Below are 20,894 nucleotides of genomic sequence, written 5' to 3' on the forward strand. Positions count from 1 at the left end.
CACTAATCCTGACATATTCAGACTCATTCACAAAGAGTCTTTCACATACACACACATCCATCCATTTTAACATTAGATTGCACTCAGGGGGTCTAAGTTAGGACAGCATGAATTCACTACGCTTTGTCACTTGGAACGTGCGTGGTATTGGCTCAATTGCTAAGAGACATAAAATCTTAGAATATCTAACAACATTACAGGCAGACATTGTCCTACTGCAGGAAACTCACTTAGCCAAAACAGGACAGTGTACATTAAATTCACCGGAATTTCCACACGTATACTTAGCTAGTTATAATTCAAAACAGAGAGGTGTAGCAATTTTAATCAACAAAAGAATATGTTTCAACTGTAAAGACACTATCGCAGACCCAGAAGGTAGATTCATAATTATTAAAATTTCAGCATATAACAAAGAGATATGTATTGCCAATATATACGGTCCAAATAGTGATGACTCCTCCTTCTTCCACCACCTTTTTGCTGAAATATCATCGAACTCAGACACAGAACTTATACTGGGAGGGGACTTCAACTTAGTACTTAACCCAGAATCTGACAGACGTAGTACAGCAGCTAGTTACCGTACTTGCCAATCATCTGAAACAGTAAAACAATATATGAATGATTTCGGCCTATGCGATGTCTGGCGTACTTTTCACACCACGCTCAGAGAATACACGTTTTTCTCACCAGTCCATCATTCTTACTCCCGGATAGACTTTTTTCTTACGAGCAATACAGTTATGAAAGATATATCTGACACACAAATTCACCCTATAACAATCAGTGACCACGCACCTGTCACTATGACGGTCACTGTAAAAGTTAGTGCACCACCTTTTAAACGGTGGAGACTGAATACATCATTACTAACGGACTCAGAGTTTCTAGAAGTTATTAAAAAAGATTGGACAACATTTATTGAAACAAATGACCTGCCAGGTATCTCTGCGTGCATTCTCTGGGAGACAGCAAAGGCTGTAATACGAGGCAGAATAATTTCATATTCAGTACATAAAAAGAAGAAAGAAAAAGCACTCGAAACTGAACTAGAACAGAAAATTAAAACTTTGGAATCAGCACATGTTGCCTCCCAAGAAAAACACCTTCTCAATGACCTGAGAAAAAATAAAATTAAATTGCAAGAATTAAGAGACAAAAAAACTCAGTTTTACATACAGAGATTACGCTTGGACAATTTTGAACATAGTAATAAATCAAGTAAATTTTTAGCAAACCAACTAAAACAGAATAAGGAGAAGGCAGCAATCTCTTCAGTTACAGACCCCAATGGGAAGGCAACTCATAGCCTAGGAGAGATAAATAGGATATTTAGGGACTTCTATAAAAAATTATACTCACCTGATATTAATCCAACCAATTCTGAAATAGAAGAGTTCTTAAATAACATCGACCTACCAATATTAAATAATGAACAAATAACGGCATTAGAGTTACCTCTCTCAATAGTGGAACTTCATGATGCACTACAATGTATGCCTAACGGGAAAGCCCCAGGTCCAGATGGATTTCCAGCAGAATTCTACAAAACATTTTGGCCTCTGCTAGCACCACTCTTCCATAGAATGGTTATAGAAATTAAAGAAACTGGCAGCATCCCTCCAAATATGAATTGTGCAGACATTAACCTGCTCCTCAAACCTGACAAAGATCCTGCTCTCCCCTCTAGCTACCGACCAATATCACTTATAAATGCGGACCTTAAAATCATAAGCAAGGCACTGGCTAGTAGAATTGAAAAAGTGACACCTTATATAATACATCCAGATCAAACGGGTTTCATTAAAGGCAGACAGTCCACTAACAACATGAGGAGACTAATTGGCGTAATAGACTACTGCAACATTCAAAATAAGGAAGCCATAATCATGTCATTGGACGCAGAAAAGGCTTTTGACAGGGTCAACTGGAAATTTCTAATGGCAACCTTACTAAAATTTGGATTTCGTGAGAACTTCGTAACCTGGATTAAAATTTTATACAGTTCACCTAAAGCCTGTGTAAAAACGAATGATCAAATCTCCCCAAGCTTCACTCTCAGAAGGGGCACTAGGCAAGGTTGTCCACTTTCTCCATCACTATTTTCTATATTTATTGAACCATTGGCAGCAGCAATTCGGAATAATAATAATATCAAAGGTATTCAAACAGCAAGTATATCCCATAAAATTAGTCTTTATGCAGATGATGTATTACTTTTTCTTCAAAATACACAGGGTTCCCTCAGGGAGACGATAAGAATTATAGATAAATTCTCCTCCATATCAGATTACTCTATTAATTGGAACAAGTCGACTACTCTTCCAATATCTTGTGACTTCCAGTCCAATCCAACTATCCCACTTCAATCTGGGAACATTAGATATCTGGGTATTAACATTTCTGCCAAGCTGTCAGATCTGACGCGATTAAATTATAGTCCGCTGCTTAAAAAGATAGAAGATGACCTTGCACGGTGGAACAATCTACCCACATCACTTCTGGGAAGAGTAGCTACAATCAAAATGATGATCCTACCAAAAATTAACTACATGTTCTCAATGGTTCCGAGTCAACCTCCGCGGACTTGGTTTAAATCATTGGACTCCTTAGTTTCAAAATATCTATGGAAATCCAAACCACCACGAATAAGTTTAAAAACTTTACAGAAATCCAAAAACTGTGGGGGTTTGGAGCTTCCCAATTTCTACAACTACTTTCTTGCCAATAGATTGATATATGTCCTAAAATGGACTACGCAAAATAACTTAGACCTTAACTGGTTGGATATTGAGCAAACTTTCTGTAATGATATTCGAGTCGAGGACCTGCCATTTATCAGTCATATACTTAAACGACATTGCTGTTTTAAGAGCATCAACATCAGCACATCGCTGACAGCCTGGTGGGAATTTCTTAGAATAAACCAAACTTCAGTGGTCCCATGCAAACTGACACCCATCTGGAACAACCCTGACATCCTGTTAAATAAAAAAGTGATAAACTTCCTGGCTTGGCATAATAAAGGAATCAAGCGCCTCGAACATATAATCCAAGACAATTGCATGATATCATTTGACAAAATTACAGAAACTTATAACATTGAGAAAAACAAATACTTAGAATATCTTCAACTTAAATCAATAATACACAATAGATGGTGCCGTAAGCAATTAGATCTGGAGCTTTCACCTAAAATAGCAAACTTCTTAATAACTCCAACTAAAAAACTACTGTCTAGGATTTACGTGCATCTAGCAGAATCTGATACAACTCTCTCACTCCCTACCCACAAATGGGAAAGGGATTTACTTATCAATCAAGACACTAACTTCTGGAGGCAAATTTGCTTGAATACCTTTCGAATGAATCGGAACTCCAACCTGCAGCTTTTACAATACAAAATTTTACACAGAACACACTACACAGGGCAGAGGATGTTCCAGATGGGTATCAGAGATACTGACATATGCCTAACTTGTAAGACGGATGCACCAGATAATTACCTGCATGCTTTCTGGTATTGCACACCGGTCAACGAATTCTGGCAAAGGATTTGTGAAGACTTATCGACACACCTAGGGCATCCCATCCCACCCTCCCCCTCACTCTGCCTGCTTGGGGACCTCACTGACACTAATATGGACATGAATAGATCTTGCATGCTTCTCACAGTACTAACCATTGCTAAGAAAACAATCCTTCTGAACTGGAAGTCAAAAGAGAATTTAAACATAAATCTGTTCAAAAATCTACTCTGGGATCATGTTTCCATGGAGAGGATGTCTGCCTGTAAGAAAAATCAATTGATCGATTTTGAAGACAGTTGGACTCCAATAATGAATTTTTTAACGTAATGTCGTCAGGGGTGGTGGGGCCTTGCCGTCACCGTCCCGGGTTGGGGGCTGGGGGTGGGGGGGCTGGGTTGTTGGGGTCCTCTGGTGTTTCTCTTGGCTGAGGGCGTGTGGTCAGTGACTCTGGGTGGCCGCTGGCCTGGCCTGGTGGGGGCGGTGCGGGGGGTGGGGGGGTTCTGCCCCCGCGGGGTGGGTGGCGTGCTGGGGGGGGATCGGGGGGTGGGGCCTCTGGGTTCCGCCTGGGCCGCTGCGCTGGGGTGCGTGGGTTTGGGGGGGTGGGCTCTATCTGCTGGGGCCGCTGCTCCGGCTCCCGGGCGGGTGGTCGCCCGCATGCTGGGGGGCCTGGTCTGCCCGGGCCCGTTGCCTGGTGGGGACGGGTCGTTGTCTGCCGTTGGCGATTCCGGCGCGGGGCCCTCGGGCGCTGTGGGGTGGTTTGGGGGGGGCGGTGGGGGGAGCCTCTGCCTCGCCTGGGGGGGGGCCTGGGGTGGCCGGGGGGCGGGGGTCACCCCGCCTGGCTGGTCCGGCTCCCCGTTTGCCGGGGGGGTCTGGGGTTGTCCCGTCCTTGGCCGCTAGCTGGGGTCTCATCGGGCGTGGTGGGGTGGGTCTCTCCCGGTCTGCGCCTGGGGGGGGGGGGGGGCGTTCCCTGCTGCTGGGCTGCCTGTGCCGCCCCTGAACACCTCGGTTGGCCGTCCCTGCCGGCTGTGCGGGGTCAGGGATGGGGACTAATCGGGGCCAGTCGGGGATCTGGCCCCGGTGCCGGGGGGGGCCCACTCCTGGCACGCCCTTATTGCTCCCCTGGGTCCAACACCACATTTCACACAACACTAGGGCCTTGAGGGGCGGTGGGGAGGTGCGCCGAGACACTGCCCCTCAATTTTTACTTACATGTTAGACACCACATGACACTAGGGCTGAGGAGGTGGGTTGAGGCAGGTGGGGCTCTGCCGTCTGCCAGCGGTGGGGTGCCCATGCCTCAACTGCTCGCCCACTTTTTGCACCTTAGTCATATACGCAGTCCATATTACATTAGGGCCTTGGGGGTGCGGGGAGGGGGATGGGGGACTCTGCCATCTGCCAGTGGTGGGGCCCTCATACCCGAACTGCACCCACTAATTTTAATGCATAGTAGACATAAACACACAACTCTCTCACACATGTACATGCACACTTCACACCAACATGGGTCAGGGAGGGGATGGGGGCTGAGGGGCCCCCCCTAACTCTCTGTCTCTGGCCCTGTGCTGGTGGGGTGGCCCGCCGGGGGGAAGACCCATCATGGGGGGGTTCGGGTGGCCCTGGCGGGTACGGGCGGCCTCCTCTCTTGGGCCGCGGGCCGGGTGGTGCTTGGCTCTGCTGCGCCGTGGTGGGGCCCTGGCGGGCGGTCCGGGGAATCTTGGGACGCTCTGGGCCCTGCTAGGCGGATTGGGGGGTTCGGTCTGGGCTGGGCGGGGTGTCTGCCGCTCCCCGGTCGCCGCGGGTCCGCTCCCGGGTGGGGGGGGGGCTCTTTGTATGGGCCCCCCTTGGATCATCCTGCAGTGTTGGGGGGGAGGCGTGCCGGGTCGCTGCGGTGGGCGGCGGCCCGTCCTCCCGGGGGACGGGCTGGGGGGGCTGGGGCTCCCCCGGTGTGTGGGGGGCCGTCCGCCGGGGGGTGGGGGGGGTGGTCCCGGTGGGTGGGGCCCTTCGGCCCTGGACCCGCCTGCCCCGGTGGGGTGGTTGCGGGTGGGGCTGGGGGGCTCGCCGCCCGTCCTCCCTCTGCGGGCCTCCCTGTGCGGGGGTTGGCGCCCCCTTAGTCCCTCGCGGGCTCCCTCTCGGGTTGGGCGGGTGGTTGTCTCTGGGATGCGTGGCTGTGGGCCCTTGTGCCGGGGGGGCAGTAGGGTGGCTTCGGTTGCCTGGTTCTCCTGCCTTCGCCTTGGGCCTGGGGGGGGGGGGGTTGCTGCCGCCTCCCCTGACGGCATTAAATGCCAGCACATCCAATGACAAATCAGCTCACACCTACACTTGCACATGCATACAAGACTGGTTGAGCGATCAATATCATTATTATTATTACTTTTTAGGGTATGTTATAGATTTAGGAATTGAAATATACATATATAACGGTACGATTACGTGTGTGTATGCTACATATATATAATACCGATTTGTATTAATTATTATTAGTATCACTGATGTTGTTATAATTCTTGTTGTTTGATGAGTGTTATGTTTCTTATGGTTGTTTGTATTCTGTATTCCCCTATACTTCATCTTTTTTCCATCCCGCCTACATTATTAGTGTTATTATTTCTGTATACCTTTTTTTTTTTTTTTTTTTTTTTTTTTTTTTTTTCTTTTCTCTCTCCCCCTCTCCCCATGGTGATTGATGTCTGTTATTGTTACGCTGTTGTTTTTGTACCCCCCCTGTTTTTCTCCTTTTCCACGGTACTGGTGAGTTCGGAGCGGCCACAATCTTTACTCTTGAATGTAATGTAAAATAAAGTTGCCCTCCGAAGAGGGGGGGTGGTGGTGGGCAATAAAAAAAAAAAAAAAAAAAAAAAAAAAAAAAAAAAAAAAGGATCCTGCACTGAGGAGCCGTGACCAAGCAGGTCAGCCATGGAGTCCAACGTAGTATGACAATGTGGAAGCTCTGGGTTACACTGCATCCAAATTTATCCCAAATTTAACACAACAGAGAGAAGCCCACAGTTTGAGAATATTAAGAATATGGAACAGGTGTCATTCTGAGACTTGAAGTGAACAACTGAACAGTTGGCTGCCATTTTTATAAATCTCGGTTATTTATTGATCAAGTGAAACAACTTAAGGGAAAAAACAAATATAACGACATATTTTCAACAGGTAAGCACATGATTTACTTAACACAACGAGCTTTGCAGAGCTGAGCTGTGTCTCTTTCTGTCTTGAAGCTTCATGAAGCTTTTTCCATAATGTGGGGATGACTGTCAATATCTAGACTTTTTATACTTGCAGAAAATAAATCCAATTCTGGGTAAGTCTTACACCCTTTCAGCTTGACTATAAAAATAGGTACACATGTATCGCACATGTTCAAGATTATATGTCTATAAGCATTGATGTCTAGCAGCTATTTTTTTCTACTAAAACAAACACTATAAAATGGTGAAAACATTAGATTAGAAAACATGAGATTTCAAAACAAAATTTTCACACTTCTAATCCAGCCACACTGCAATGCTGTACATTACTTAATACCACAACTTCACAGCACAGATAAATTGTGTCAAATTCGCTTTGCAGTAAGAATAGATGTGTTTGTACTGGAAGGACAAAGAACTATTGGGCACTAGTTCAATCAAACATGCTGAGAGCATGAGGAACCTTGGGGAGACTGACTATGACTCTAAACAGAGCAGGTCACTCACTTCCTGAGTTCCCGGAACCAGTTCTCCATGTGGGCTGACGTCTTGGCAAACACCTCGCACATTAGACTCTTCAGACTCTGGAGGCTGTGCACAAGGAACTGTCTCTGGGCGTGGCGCTCCCCGAGGACGCTCCTCTGATTGGCCAGGAACACATCCAGCACTTCCTCCAGCTGATCCTGAAGGACAGTGACCACACCATCCAACTCAATTTCAAGTTCAAGGCTGTGTGTCGGCATTGGTGTGTCACTATGAAGCAAAGCCATACAAAACGATTTGCACCAATCAAAGGAGATATTTAAAAAGCAACATTAGATGCATCAGCATCTCTGGTAATCCCTGTTCACAAGCAGATGCAACAACTAAGGTTACATTTGCAAAATGTAACATTTAATAAAACGTATTAATAAATTAATTTTCATTAATTTAACTGATTTTAATGAATTATATTATCGACATAGTACCTCGATGTTCATATTAAACAATCTCAGGCAGTCTAGCCTTCACACTCAATAAAAGCAGACGCCATTCACATGGAGAAGAATTGATGCATGACTCAGAAGCCATTTTAGCACTAAGTGATCAAGAAAGAAAATCTGTAGCCATAAACATCACACAAAGAGCATTATGAAGCCATAACACTAGACAAGCTCCTGTCGGAACACAAGGCAGACAAATAGTGAGTGCATACTTACTGTAGTTACCGAAACATTATTAAAATTGTTTTTAGCTTTGTTGCTGACTGCTCAAAGGTTTTCTTCGTGAATCAAGCTGGAGAAACAGAGGACTACATATCCAAGTGAAAAACAGGCTTGTGTTTAGCTATTGCAAGAGGGATCTCAGGGCATCACCCCACCTGGCAGGTGAAGTAGGTGTGCAGAAGACCATTGGCCACACCCCTGTCCATCTCCCCCATCCGGGTGGCCTCCTCCAGCTCTTCAGAGAAGATCTTGTGCAGCTCGGCCCGTCGCTGCACCACGGCCTGCCTCTGAACGCGGGCCGAGGCCTCCTCGTGGCGGCCCAGCAGACCCCTCCTGAGCCGGTCCTGGTCCAGCTCATGAAGCTTGTCCAGCAGCACGCCGCATTCCAGGGCCAGCTGTGGACCAGAGAGCAGGAAACTGAGGAAACAAACCACGCGACAAACAGACCAGCCACCTAGAGCCTGCAAGGAGCAGGAGAGGCCAAAATGACAAAATGAGAGCATGTACTCTCAGTCTGGAAAGGGGGGGGGGGGGGGGCGGCAGCCCCGGCAAGAAGAGCACAGGCATGAGGTACATGCAGCTCATGGCTAGTAATTAATCTAGAGGAAAAACAGCCTGGCAACAAAGTGGCAAGGGGACAGATGGGCAGCGCAGAGCCTGATTACAGAGGACACTCTCCCTACAGCAGACGGGCACCCGGTAGAAAAGGGCTGCGGGTGCAGTAAGAGACAGGTCTCACGGGGTCAGTGTCTCACAGCAGGTTCAGTGGCTTTAAGTGCAATGAGGAGATTTTACCAATTGCTACAAAACTCCCAGATTACTAGGCAACCACTTTAATCAGGACCATCAAATTAGCCCATAAACTGTGCAACTGCTCACACTGACTCTTACATCAGTATTTACTGGACATAAATAATCATCATTAATTATGAGATGAATGGATACATTCAGTTTCTCACCATGTCTGTTGATGACAGAATTTTATGTAATAAAAGAGACATGACAATTAACAGCTCAGTCCCACCGTACCTGTGAGACTCAGATACCATCTATAAACTTGTCTGCTCTCCAGTGCTTCCCGGATGGCAGAAATTCTACTGATTTCTGCATTTCCACTCCATGAAGAACAGGTACCGACCATTATTATAGTCACTTAGGTTCTTCAAAAGGAATCAGCTTGTAGAAAAATTGATTGCAACTGGTTGGGCAGCTGTTAATATAAATTGTTATATTGCTACCTATGAAATAACAGATCATTTAATCGCTTAGAGAAGTGCTCCAGGCAGGATGCATAAAGGAACCGCGTGACACAGGAACCAAAATCTCCAGTTAATAGTTGGGAAAATGACATTTACAGGCAGCTCACCACACATGTAGATTCAGATGCATGCAAAAAAATCCCCAAGATGCACTTCTCTGTAGCACTTCTCTAAGTTTCAAATATTTTGAAAGTAAATTTACACTCATCTCACTCATCTTTTAATTTATTTGTGTTCTTCAGTACATATTACTAGTATATTTTTTGCTGTAAGTGACTTGAATGCATGGGGAGGGTGGTTTAAATCTAACATGTAAAACTTGACATACGTAAGGGTTTGGGGAACCGATTAGTTACATCAGTCGCAAACTGTCCATGCTGACTTTGTGACACCCCATGAAAACTGGCTTTTTGTGTGTTCCATTGTCACGTTATTCCCGCATCTTCCTTTACTGGTAGACCTCTGCTCATTACATTACCTGTTCCCTTGTTCACTCACCCTATGTAAGCCCATGCCGCATGTCCTTCTGACTTAGGGTGGTAAAATCTTCCATTGCATTGACATGATTAATGATAAGTTTCTCTTCCATTAAAATGTACAGTCAGCCAGAGCCAACATCACTTCTGAAGCAGAAACTGCCCGACAGGCATTTCCATTAAGATTCTCTTCCCTTGGGAGAGACGTCACGGAGCGGAGTCTCCACGGCAACGGCTCCAGTCTCCGGGACCGGCCACGACAGCTGACCGGCAGCTAGGTCTCCTCATGGCCCCTGTCCCCTGCTGCCACCGCATAGCGGCTGTCACACGAACAAAGCGGCTGGGGGCTTGGGGCCAAGGCTATTTTTATCAAGCGTGGCTGGTGTTTAGGAAACAATGGCAGAATACCGGTGCGAGGGGACTGGGCACGACGCAGACTGCTGCCCAGTCGCGACACAGACTTTAAATGAGTTTAAATGATTTCTAGAAAAAAGGAAATTAAAAAATTAATTAAAATGATGGATTACCAGCATCCCATTGTCATGATTCGTTAATTTCAAAATGTCATGTGATCCCCTTTACAGGCAAAAGCGGTTTGGAGAATCTTCAGTGTAGAATCCATCTTCAGCGCCCGTGACACGTTCCAGAAACCCCCTGACTGATGGCGTTTCCCGAGACCGGACAGCGTGAGTAACGTTCACCGCTGGGACGCTACGCGCCGCATTAAAAGCTGCCCTTTGTCAGTGACTGTGAGCCTCCCCAAGATGTTTAATTAACAGGCATCAGGGCTGAGCCTCCAAACAAACTCTGTCAATTAGATTGGCACTGAGAGATAACGAGCAGCCGGGAAGGTGGCAGCTCGCATAGCTGTCTCAGACAGCCACCCATGGGACGCCCATGAACGTCCACCTTCCTGTCCCCAATTAAGATGTGACATCACCAGGGGGCCCCTATGCATCACTGCATTAGGTATTTATACGGCTGATGTGTGTATGGAGAACCGTGCCAGGTATCTGTCTCCTCGATTTTATCACAAATGCAAAATAGTCTTTACATTCACAGAATTTAAATAACTGGTTAAACTCTTAGCCTAAAGTATGCTGGTTCAGGTCCTGCGGACATCCTACCACAGCATCTTAATACGAGGCAATTAACTAGAAATATCCAGCAGTATCACTGGGTTATTAAAACTACTGGGGTAAAAACAAGAACTGAGCAGTTACAATGTAAGGTGTACTTTGTAATTGCTGTACACCACAGAGCATGAGTACATACCACTCATACTAACAAACCTCCACTGTAGAGGGCTTCTGTCAAACAGCTGGCAGGGTCACAGGGGTCACGCCAGACTGTCATTCTAAATGCTAACAACATAGGAAGTGAGACTACAGGTGGTCACATGTTTGCAAACGGAAGGTTGCCAGTTCAGATCCCGAGAGGACCTCCACTGCTTAGCTTTTGAGCTAAATACCCACGATGCTCTAGCAGTTATAAAACGGTGAAGTAGGTGGGGTGAGCCCTGGACTGCAGGAAGCTATGGGGAAGAGGCGGAGTCACCTCACCTGCCGCGGGGCCTGCTGTAAGAGGCGCTCTGCTAGGGCTTTCTGGGCGGCCTGCCTCCGGTGCTCGGCCTCCATCTCCTCACGCGTCTCCAGGCCACACTGGGCCGCCAGCGCTGCCACTCGTGCCACGTGCTCCTCCTTCAGCTTGCCCTCCATGCCCATCAGCTGCCCGTGCAACACACCCAGTAGCCGGCCCTCGGCCTGGGCAGACAGCTGTCCCTGCAGGCGGGGGCCACCCAGCAACGCCGCCGCCAGGTCTTTGTGGATCTGCACACGGCTGCTTTCCAGGCCGGCCGCCGCTCGCAGCAGGTCAGACATGTGCAGGCTGTGGGGTGAACACAAGGGGGCGTCAGGTGGGGAAGTACGGGTACGTGTAGCTACACCGACTACCCTGCAATACACAATGCATAACATGCACGCGACACACACAAGTATCAAACGAATAGCTGCAAAAATAAAATGAAACAGAATCAGAAAAACGGACACTATATACACTCAGATATTCAGGTGCAGACTCCCAGCTGCTCAGTGAAACCCAGAAATTAACCCTCTGGGGTCGACGGCATCGTCGGTGATGCTGTGTATCTTTCTTGTGTATTTCAGTTCATAACTGGCTGAAATCTTATTGTAGAAACATGAACTGCTGACTAACACGAACATTGCTGACTAAATCTGCAATCTGTCTTCTTTTCAAAACGTCCATTGTCGGAAGTATTAAAGTTTTTAAAATTAGGCCAAAAATTAAACCATGTCACCTTACTTTGTTTTACCTGCATCGGGGGCGTGTAGTACCGCTCTTACCCGAAGATCGCTATTCACATTCTAAATAGCCGCATTAGCGCATATTCAGAACGCATTCGCATGGTAATTTGATGAACAGCGCAACCGTGAAACGCGATCCAGATACATCCCCTTCAGCGCCATAAAAGGGGGGGAGGACGTGACCAGGTGTGAATGGCTCATTCATACACATGAGAGCTCCTACATATTCAATGGAAGGAGCCAGAAATACTAACACGAGTTAGGATTTTCTTATTTATTTATCCAACTGAATGTTGCATCTACACCATTTAGTCATCTTCATGTCATTTGGTGATCAGATATCTGGGATCAAAACAAACTGCCATCATTGCTAACTATGTACTTTCATGATGTTTCTGCAAGTGTTCCAAACTGCATTTTGCAATGTCTATACTTTGATGTCAGATTACAAACTTAACATAAATCTGACATATTCACAATATACATTAAAATAAAGATGAGTGTAATGGCAAAACAAATATATAAGAAATAATTTATTTGCCATGAATTAAGTTTATGATATTGAATGAAATGTGTGACCATGCCCCAGTCAATAAAAGTGTGTTCCCTACCCCTAGACCTCAGAGGGTTAAGCAGCTGAATGGCCCAGACATCAGATCAAAAACACAACGAGCTTTAACACTCGAACAATGCTTTTACACAACAAAAAGTTGTGGTAGATTTTTAAAGGTCTAAAAAGAAAAAGACAAACAAACAAATGAAAGCCCTTAAAGGCTGTTTTAGCCCATTATGGGTGATTAAAACACAGCGACCCCTGCAGGTAGACACTGGCAGTGTCAGCTCTCCTTGAGTCTCATTTCCACTTTGACACCAAGCTCACAAAAGTGTGCCCTTTAGAGTTATCCAGCTCCATGGGTTTAAGAGAGGCCCAGCCCCTCAGATACACAAACAAACAAACACAATCCAAAAAGCCTTGCACAAACCCACTGCATTTCAGCCGGGCAGCAGGGAGGTGCAATACTACACATCAGAATAGCTGAGCCAAAAGCAGCTGCATGAGTTCTCGTTTGCATCCACAGCAACAGCAGCATACAGCACCACGCTCCTACCAGGCTGGCACAGAACACAAGCCCAATTGGCTGCGTGACTTTGTACTGTGTTGGAGGGCTTCCTGGGTCAGGCAGAACTGGCAGAACCGGGCCCATTTCTACCTCTGTATGACCAGGAGACAAGGGGACCCATGGATCTTATTACCGGTGAGTCACATGGAAAATCGGTTCAAAAATAAGCACAGGAAAATGGGGATGAAAAGCATCAGCACTGGAATAAAAAGTGACCACGGGGTTGAAGGCATCAGGGGGGGCATACGGCTGAGAGGCAGACCGTCACTCTCCACCCACCCCACCCCCAACCTTGGCTACACCTCACCTCATCCACCAGTCAATCTCACCGCTACACCTCGTTTACCTCCCACTTCCCTCCCACCTTTCACAGCTCCTCCGTCGGGCTCCTTACAAACACAAATGTCAAAAGACAAGAAGGCGGCACCTCTCCATTCAGCAGGATTCATTCAGGACCATCTCCATGGCCACAGCTGAACGTGAGGCAGCAGATCTAACATTACTGATTACCCCAGGTGTCCTACTACCTGCTCTCTGTGCCGGGGCCAATAGCTAATGCTGGCAGAAACGAAACCTCGCCAAACTCCCGCATGTCTGCCTGACCTCCACTGGCAACTCAACAGGCAGCCATGATGTCTCTGACCTCCCCAATTATTCATTATTGGTTTCCAAGTAATTTCCCTGGGGCCCGAAAAGCCTGAATCTGAGAATCAAACAGAAAAATTCAGCTTTGAATCTTTGCGTTTCGATGCGTCTCCTGGGCCCTGGGTCCCCGTCCGCAACACTCACCCAGCAGAAACCACGGTTTTACTTAAACATGTACTAATGTATTAAAACCATCTACCTATATTTTTGGTTTTACTGGTTCCAGTGTAATTACCTCAAACTGGCATCATAAAAGTCAAATGTAATGCCAGAAATAATCCACACGGCATGATTTGTGATGTACATTTCTTGTCGAGTATCACCCATCTCTTGCATCATAGGCAAAATTAAAATGCACCCCACATGGCCCAGTTAGTCAGAGGGCGGGAAGAAAAACAATCCTTGAAATGTTATCCTTATGGGGGGGGTGGGGGGTGGATGTGAAGATGTAGATCTTCACATCTACAGTACATCTTTGTCATTCTAATTGATTAGTTTGTTTTTTCCTGCCGGTGAAGCTAATTTCGGACTGAATTTGAATGTGGATGGGGAAAGGAGGGAGGAGGGAGGGACCAAGGGGGGGGGGCAAGAGCTAAGGAGAGTGAGAGTGGAAAAGCTTCACTGCCTAGGGAGGGCGAGCTGTGGACCCTTTCTAAAGAATGAAATAGAGAAGGATGACATCTCGCGGCCATTCATCACAAGCCAGCGGAGGAGATCTGCTGTCTGCCGCCTGCAGAGACACGGATGGACGGCTTTCCCCCACCTGCAGGAGCAGCTACTGGCAGCTCAGGGTGAAGTATGAGGGTTTATCTAACCGTCCATCAGTCTTCAACCGCTTATCCTACTCAGGGTCGTGGGGGAGGGGGGCTGGACCGCGTGGGTTGGGGTTCACCCGCGATGGGTTGCCAATACATAGTAGACTCGTTATACATCATCCTGTGTGGCCAATTCAGAAATGCCAGTTACTCAAACGGCATGGCTTCGGCCGGCTGGAGGAGACCAGCGTGCCACGGGGCAAACATGCAAACGGCACACAGAGAGCCAGGGTGAGATTCAAACTCCGTGCCCTGGAGCTGAGACTCAACAGTGCTTCCCCCTGAGTCACCAATGACTCACTCCTTAAACACTGACACCTAATTTACAGTTTTCATTTTGCCAGGTCTTTGTCTACGCCTTATGCGCAATAACAACATCATAATGTGTCCTATCTAGGGCTCTCGTGATGAGTAGACAGACGACTGAAAATGCGTCAACATCAGTATTTTAAATCGCCACATCGTTTTTTTAAATTAAACTACCTTTATTATTTCTAAAACACTTCAGTTCATTTTAAGAAATGTTTTTCTTCAATATTATTACATAATTATGGGGGTAGTTCATGCCCCTTCCCTGTCCACCTCCCACACCCCTTCCTGTCCACCTCCCACACCCCTTCCTGTCCACCTCCCACACCCCTTCCTATTCACCTCCCACACCCCTTCCTGTCCACCTTCCGTCCTCCTCCTACACCCCTTCCCTGTCCACCTCCCTTCCGCCTTCCATGCCCCTCCCTGTCCACCTCCCCCCCCCCCCCACCTGCCCCTCCCCGTCCTCCTCCCTCACCCCTCGCCCCTTTGGTCTGTCTCCCATGCCCCCTCTTCTTCAGCCAGCAAGGCTGACACACACACGGAGCCGGAAAGGAAGGCAGCTCTGCTACGCTCCCGGATGTTCCATGCCTCCCAGCCCGAGGCCCCAAGCAAGAAAAGGGGGAACGTGGCCCTATAGGAGATGAGCGTAATGATGGTAATTATCCAAGAGAGAGGAGAGGAAGTAAACCTCACTCTGGGGGTGAGTCGCCCAACTATCAGTCCTGGAATAATTATGCTTTCGGCAGAACCAAGGAGAACCACCAGGGAAAGGGAGGGGGAGTAGAATCGCCACTTGCAAGGCCATGACTCGGAAGCAAGCAGACTACCTGCAAACGTTAATTAAGCCCACAGGCCAGGGCAGAAGTAACACTGCCTTCACATCAGAGGGGAGTCGTTCCAGCACTGGCAGCAAGAATAGCTTCAATATTAAGCTGGATGCACCACACGGTTTATGTGCAGTCAACTCATTTTGAACAGCTGGTGTTTAATAACATAGTAGTGACACTATGGAGAGTTACACAAGGCTTTCCCGGATGTTGCTACCCTACGCCCCCTGGTGGGCATCCTCCCATCCTGCCTGTCTGATTTCTACTGGATTTCATATTACAACTTATGAAAACAAAACTTGAGATCTAATGTACATAATGAAATTTTGTTAGAAACATTCATCATGGCTGCCTGGATCTCTGCGAACCACAGCAGGGGAACCTGAAAGTGCCGTTTATAAAAACCTGTCATGTCCAGGTCACCGACTCACTTCTCTAAGGCTTGGCGCATGTTCTGGGGGTCCTCCAGTACCATGATGTCCACTATCTTGTCCTCAAAGGCCGCCTCCTCCTTGGCGGTCTCACTGATGTTGCAAACGGCATACTCTGGATCTGGGTCGCCGTTCAGAACTCCTGCCCTTCTCTGTGAGAACCCAAAACATTAAGAAAAGAAACAACACAATAAGATTACACAGCTAGTCACAGAAGCAGAGACACAGGAAACATCCTTAGTTCAGCTACACAAACAGGCTCTACAGAGACAGGTGGTGAAGAAAAATGCCCTGCAGTCTTACTGCTTATGCTGCACCCCTTATCCACCTGATCACATGGGCACCTTCATAGCTCCGCTTATCAGTGGGAGAGCTTAGCCAAAGGCACATATACGGGCGCAGCGATAGGGCCACTGGCTCTAGCTGAAAGCTGATTGGCCCTGAGAGATCACCCTCCACTGTCACTCACCGACTCAAAACATATCATTGGCTTATGATACGGTTGGCCCCTCTGTATGAATTGCAGGCTCTCTTGTCCCCCACTTTTAAAGAAACAAGAATCCCCCCTGGCTGTGTTCTTGTACATCACGAACACAAGGGACCCAAGTGAACGATGTCAGACCATCAAACTTGAAGTGGCAGTAAAAAAAAATTACAACTTGAAATACAGTGGTACCTCAGAACTCGAACTTAATCCGTTCAGAACTCCGGATCGAATCCTAAAAAGTTCGAGTTCTGATCGAATTTTCCCCATAAGAAATAATGGAAAATCAATTAATTGGTTCCCGGCCCCAAAAAAATTACACCTAAATATGTTTTTTTTTTTTAGCATTTAAACACAAAATGAACCGGATAAAACAAGAAGAGCATATACTGTACTAAACACATCTAAGCACATTTATCAAAACAGTAATTTGTAAAGTAAGAAAATAAATGTATCCAAACAATGTGTAAAGTTAAAATAAAAAAACAATGTGTCCTGCCCCAATCGTCCGCTCCTTCCGTGTGCCACACCCCCTCGTTGACCTCGTGTATAATCCCAGTGTGATCAGCTGTTTCTGGTTATTGTCATTAGTCCTCTGTATTTCGTCCGCGTTTCAGTTTGTTTCCCCAGTCCGGTCATTGTATTGTCCGTATGCGTTTTGCCTGCCTTACCTGTAATTAAACCCCGTATTCCCCGATACCCTGACGTCTGCGCCTTTGTCTCCGTTCAGTCCTCGCTCGGCACAATATTATTATAATTAAATGTATTGATGGTTTATTATTAATATTAAAATAATTTTAAAATCTTTATTTTTAAATGTATTTTATTATATAATAATAAATTACTGTTATTCCCAATATAATACTGTTGTTCACGTTCTAATGAGTTTGAGAGGTACCACTGTATATTGTGATAATTATCAGCAGTGTTTCCCCTAGGTTTACAGCTTTTTTGGGGGGGGCAGGCGGACAACGACAGGATTCATGCTGTTCATGTGTTTCTTTTAATGACAGCAGTCAATATAACAACTTAACTAAACATCAGAATATTTCTCTTTATGACAATTCATCACCCTGGGAGCATTAAAAAATGCATATATTTTTGTCTGCTTTTCAGGTGGTTGACGTGACATATTTTCCGATGCGCGCTCTGTCCAATGGTGGGAGTGTGCTCACCTGTGTGTCGGGGCGGAACTCCACCATGCACTTTACAGAGAGCAGTAAACGCGCGACCGTGTAGAGACAAAAATGACAAGCTGTTGTGTAAATAAGATAAATAACATAAGGCTTTTTAGTTTGTTTAATAAAAGGACAATATATAGACCTGTTCTATAGGAAAGGGAACCTTAAATGACTTCTGTTTTTTTTTTTTTTTACCCGGGCTCCCCGCCACCGGATGGCTGCGCGCCCACCCAAGGAAGGCAGGGGGGGAGGCACCTGAAACCCCCCACCGGCGAGCACGAGCCAGGAACCCCACGGCCACAGAGCCCGGACCACCCGCACACCCCGCGGGGGCCCCGCCAGCCCCGGGGAGACCCGTCCCCCCCCAAGAACCCCACCCGGGGGACCAGGGGGACGCCCCGAGAGCCACCAAGCACACCCGCCCCTGGCTACCCCGACCCCCCCTCCCCCAAGCCCAGATCCCAACCCTCCCTCCCCAGCCCCCGCATCCTCCCTCTCCAAAAAAAAAAAAAAATTAAATGACTTCTGTTGTGATCTGGCGTTATACAGAAAATAAAATTAAATCAAATTAACTTGACCTTCAAGGGGGGGCGGGGCACCCCCCTAATATAATGGTAGGGGAAACTCTGGTCAGTATTGAAATATTTTGCCATACCCTCCAGCCCTACTACAAATCCAGTGTTAAAACTTTGTGAAAACAGCCACAAATGGAGTCAGTTGCACTTCCATTTAAACACCCAATGCTGCCAAAATGGAGGTAAACAGATTAATCTATCATCCCTGGAAATTAAATGAATGGCTTATCTGTTACATGTTAGAAAGGATATTGACTTTTCCCCTCAGGTTTCTCTATTACACAAAGAATATACATCATTAATATGGGTGCCGACACACCCAGTCTTGACTTTGATGAAAAATTGCAATTAAAATTCAAGATAGACACTGCTACCAACACATTGGAAAGTGAAACATGAAAATACTCAATTTATTACCTTCAAGTGCTAAAGCTCAAGGCTCACTTCAACTACAGTACACGAGAACCCACAGATTTCACTGAAAGAAAGCAAACCAAGACAGTCAAGCAGCCGGCTAACATGTGTGACAGCAAAGTTCACATAAGCTAACATGGCTAAGTGGCTGCCTGCATCATGGCAATTTGTCAAGTAGCTGGGAATGAAACACGTTACATCAACATTGCATTAACAGGCTGAACTTGCTTACAACCTTGCATTTCATTTTTTAAATTTATAGAATTTAAGAAGCCATTAAACGCAACTGTCCCTCTTCTGTTTTCTCTGACAAAAGAGATTCTGGAGTGAGGAAAGGTTGTTCGTTGAAAAGCCAACTGCTCTGTGCAGCAGCAAACACTAATGCTGGCTTCTGTCTGTGCAGCAGCAAACACTAATGCTGGCTTCTGTCTGTGCAGCAGCAAACACTAATGCTGGCTTCTGTCTGTGCAGCAGTAAACACTAATGCTGGCTTCTGTCTGTGCAGCAGCAAACACTAATGCTGGCTTCTGTCTGTGCAGCAGCAAACACTAATGCTGGCTTCTGTCTGTGCAGCAGTAAACACTAATGCTGGCTTCTGATACATTTATCCCCCACTGTCTCATTGCCTACTTTTCATAATATTTTTGTTGGTTCTATCACAATGTACTGTACAGTCATTGACAAAAGTCTTGTCACATAAGGACATAGTAACTTAAAAAGGCATATAACTTTATTTCTAATCAATCAATTGTTACATTGAATGGATCAATTTAATGCCAAGGGCTTTCATATTAATAACTGGGTGCAAAATGAAACAGTCAAAAAGTGTCCTGATGTTCACAGCTTGTTAAAGTCCATAACACCTGTTTTTGCAAGGACAAAAGTCTTGTCATGTCTTTTAATTATTCAACCAATCACAAATTAGAGGTTCACCTGTGACAAATATTGTAATGAACATAATCCCAGGTGTGTATAAAAAGAACCCCAGCACACCAGACCTTCACTTGAAGTTAGGCCTGGACGATATGGCAAAAATTTATATCACGATATATTTCTTAATTTTGGTCGATACGATATAATTCCGATATCGATATGGACAATATTAAAAAGCCTCAGGAAAAAACTGCCGAGGACACGCACAATGGTTGTCTGCAAACTGAATTTGCAAAGTCTATAATACCTCCAGGCTCCTCCTATTAAAATTATATATTTTTTTTTTAAAATAAAAACAGTACAAAAAAAAAAGGTTCACTTTTTATTTGTATTTAGCCTTTACAAACAAGAAATGTGAAATAAACTATCAAATAAATAAAACTCTCAGACTCAGCTTATTAACAATAATATATTTCCATTTAAACTAGAACAGGCTGATTATTCATATACAGTCGAACCCGGTTATGTCGCCGGCCTAGGGGGTTGCCAAAAAGCGTCGAGATAACCGATGATCGAGATAACCGAAAACCAATATGGCAGCAATATATTAGCATGTGCTTGAAATGTATTTATGTGCGTTAATAACTGAGAATGTACATGCACGGGTTTTTGGCATTGCCGCGATTTGTTTGACGCGATCGGCATGCTATAAATATGTACATACATCGGGGCCGGTTCTAGACATGCATATATGAGGGGGCAGACAGAAATGTGAAGGGGGCACATGGTGGTGACAAAGGCGGGAAAGGGGTGGGGTGGTGCTCTGGATAACTGTTTTTGTCATGTAATTGGATTGCACTTTGTCAGGCCTCTACCCTAAGACCTGTCCAACTTGGGTGTCCCAGCTGAAGGCTAAGCTTCTGCTGGTGTAGCTCTTAGGGTCACTGAGGCACACAAAGCCCCTGACCACAGTAAGGTGGCAATCCCTCAGGGGGAAAACTGAAAAGTAAAACAAAAAATAAAATAAAATATTCCTCATCAGTTTAAAAACAAGACATTTACCTTAATTGGATGGCCTATATCAAACATATTTGAACCCAACAAAACACTTTTCACTATTGCCAATATTACCAAAACTAAAAAGGGTAGGCTAAGTTATGAAAAAGAAAAAATCAATTCACCGAGTCTTGAAATATAAAACTGAAAAATAGGATCGGTC

At 46.0% G+C, this 20,894-nt stretch overlaps 1 protein-coding gene across 5 annotated transcripts in view; it reads right to left on the bottom strand.

The window, feature by feature from the left end:
- Window positions 1-20,894, bottom strand: part of LOC111837697 (limbin) — a 72,653-nt gene that overhangs the window by 40,313 nt on the left and 11,446 nt on the right. For all 5 annotated transcript variants that reach the window (XM_023799975.2, XM_023799974.2, XM_023799973.2 and 2 more), the window contains 4 exons: window positions 16,149-16,300; window positions 11,236-11,560; window positions 8,094-8,333; window positions 7,241-7,416 (listed from right to left, as the gene is read on the bottom strand). In XM_023799975.2, the coding sequence (XP_023655743.2) occupies window positions 7,241-7,416; window positions 8,094-8,333; window positions 11,236-11,560; window positions 16,149-16,300 (893 nt within the window). The remainder of the gene's footprint in view (window positions 1-7,240; window positions 7,417-8,093; window positions 8,334-11,235; window positions 11,561-16,148; window positions 16,301-20,894) is intronic.

Source organism: Paramormyrops kingsleyae, chromosome 12 (genome assembly GCF_048594095.1).
Source record: "Paramormyrops kingsleyae isolate MSU_618 chromosome 12, PKINGS_0.4, whole genome shotgun sequence".
In the NCBI taxonomy this organism is placed as follows: Eukaryota; Metazoa; Chordata; class Actinopteri; order Osteoglossiformes; family Mormyridae; genus Paramormyrops; species Paramormyrops kingsleyae.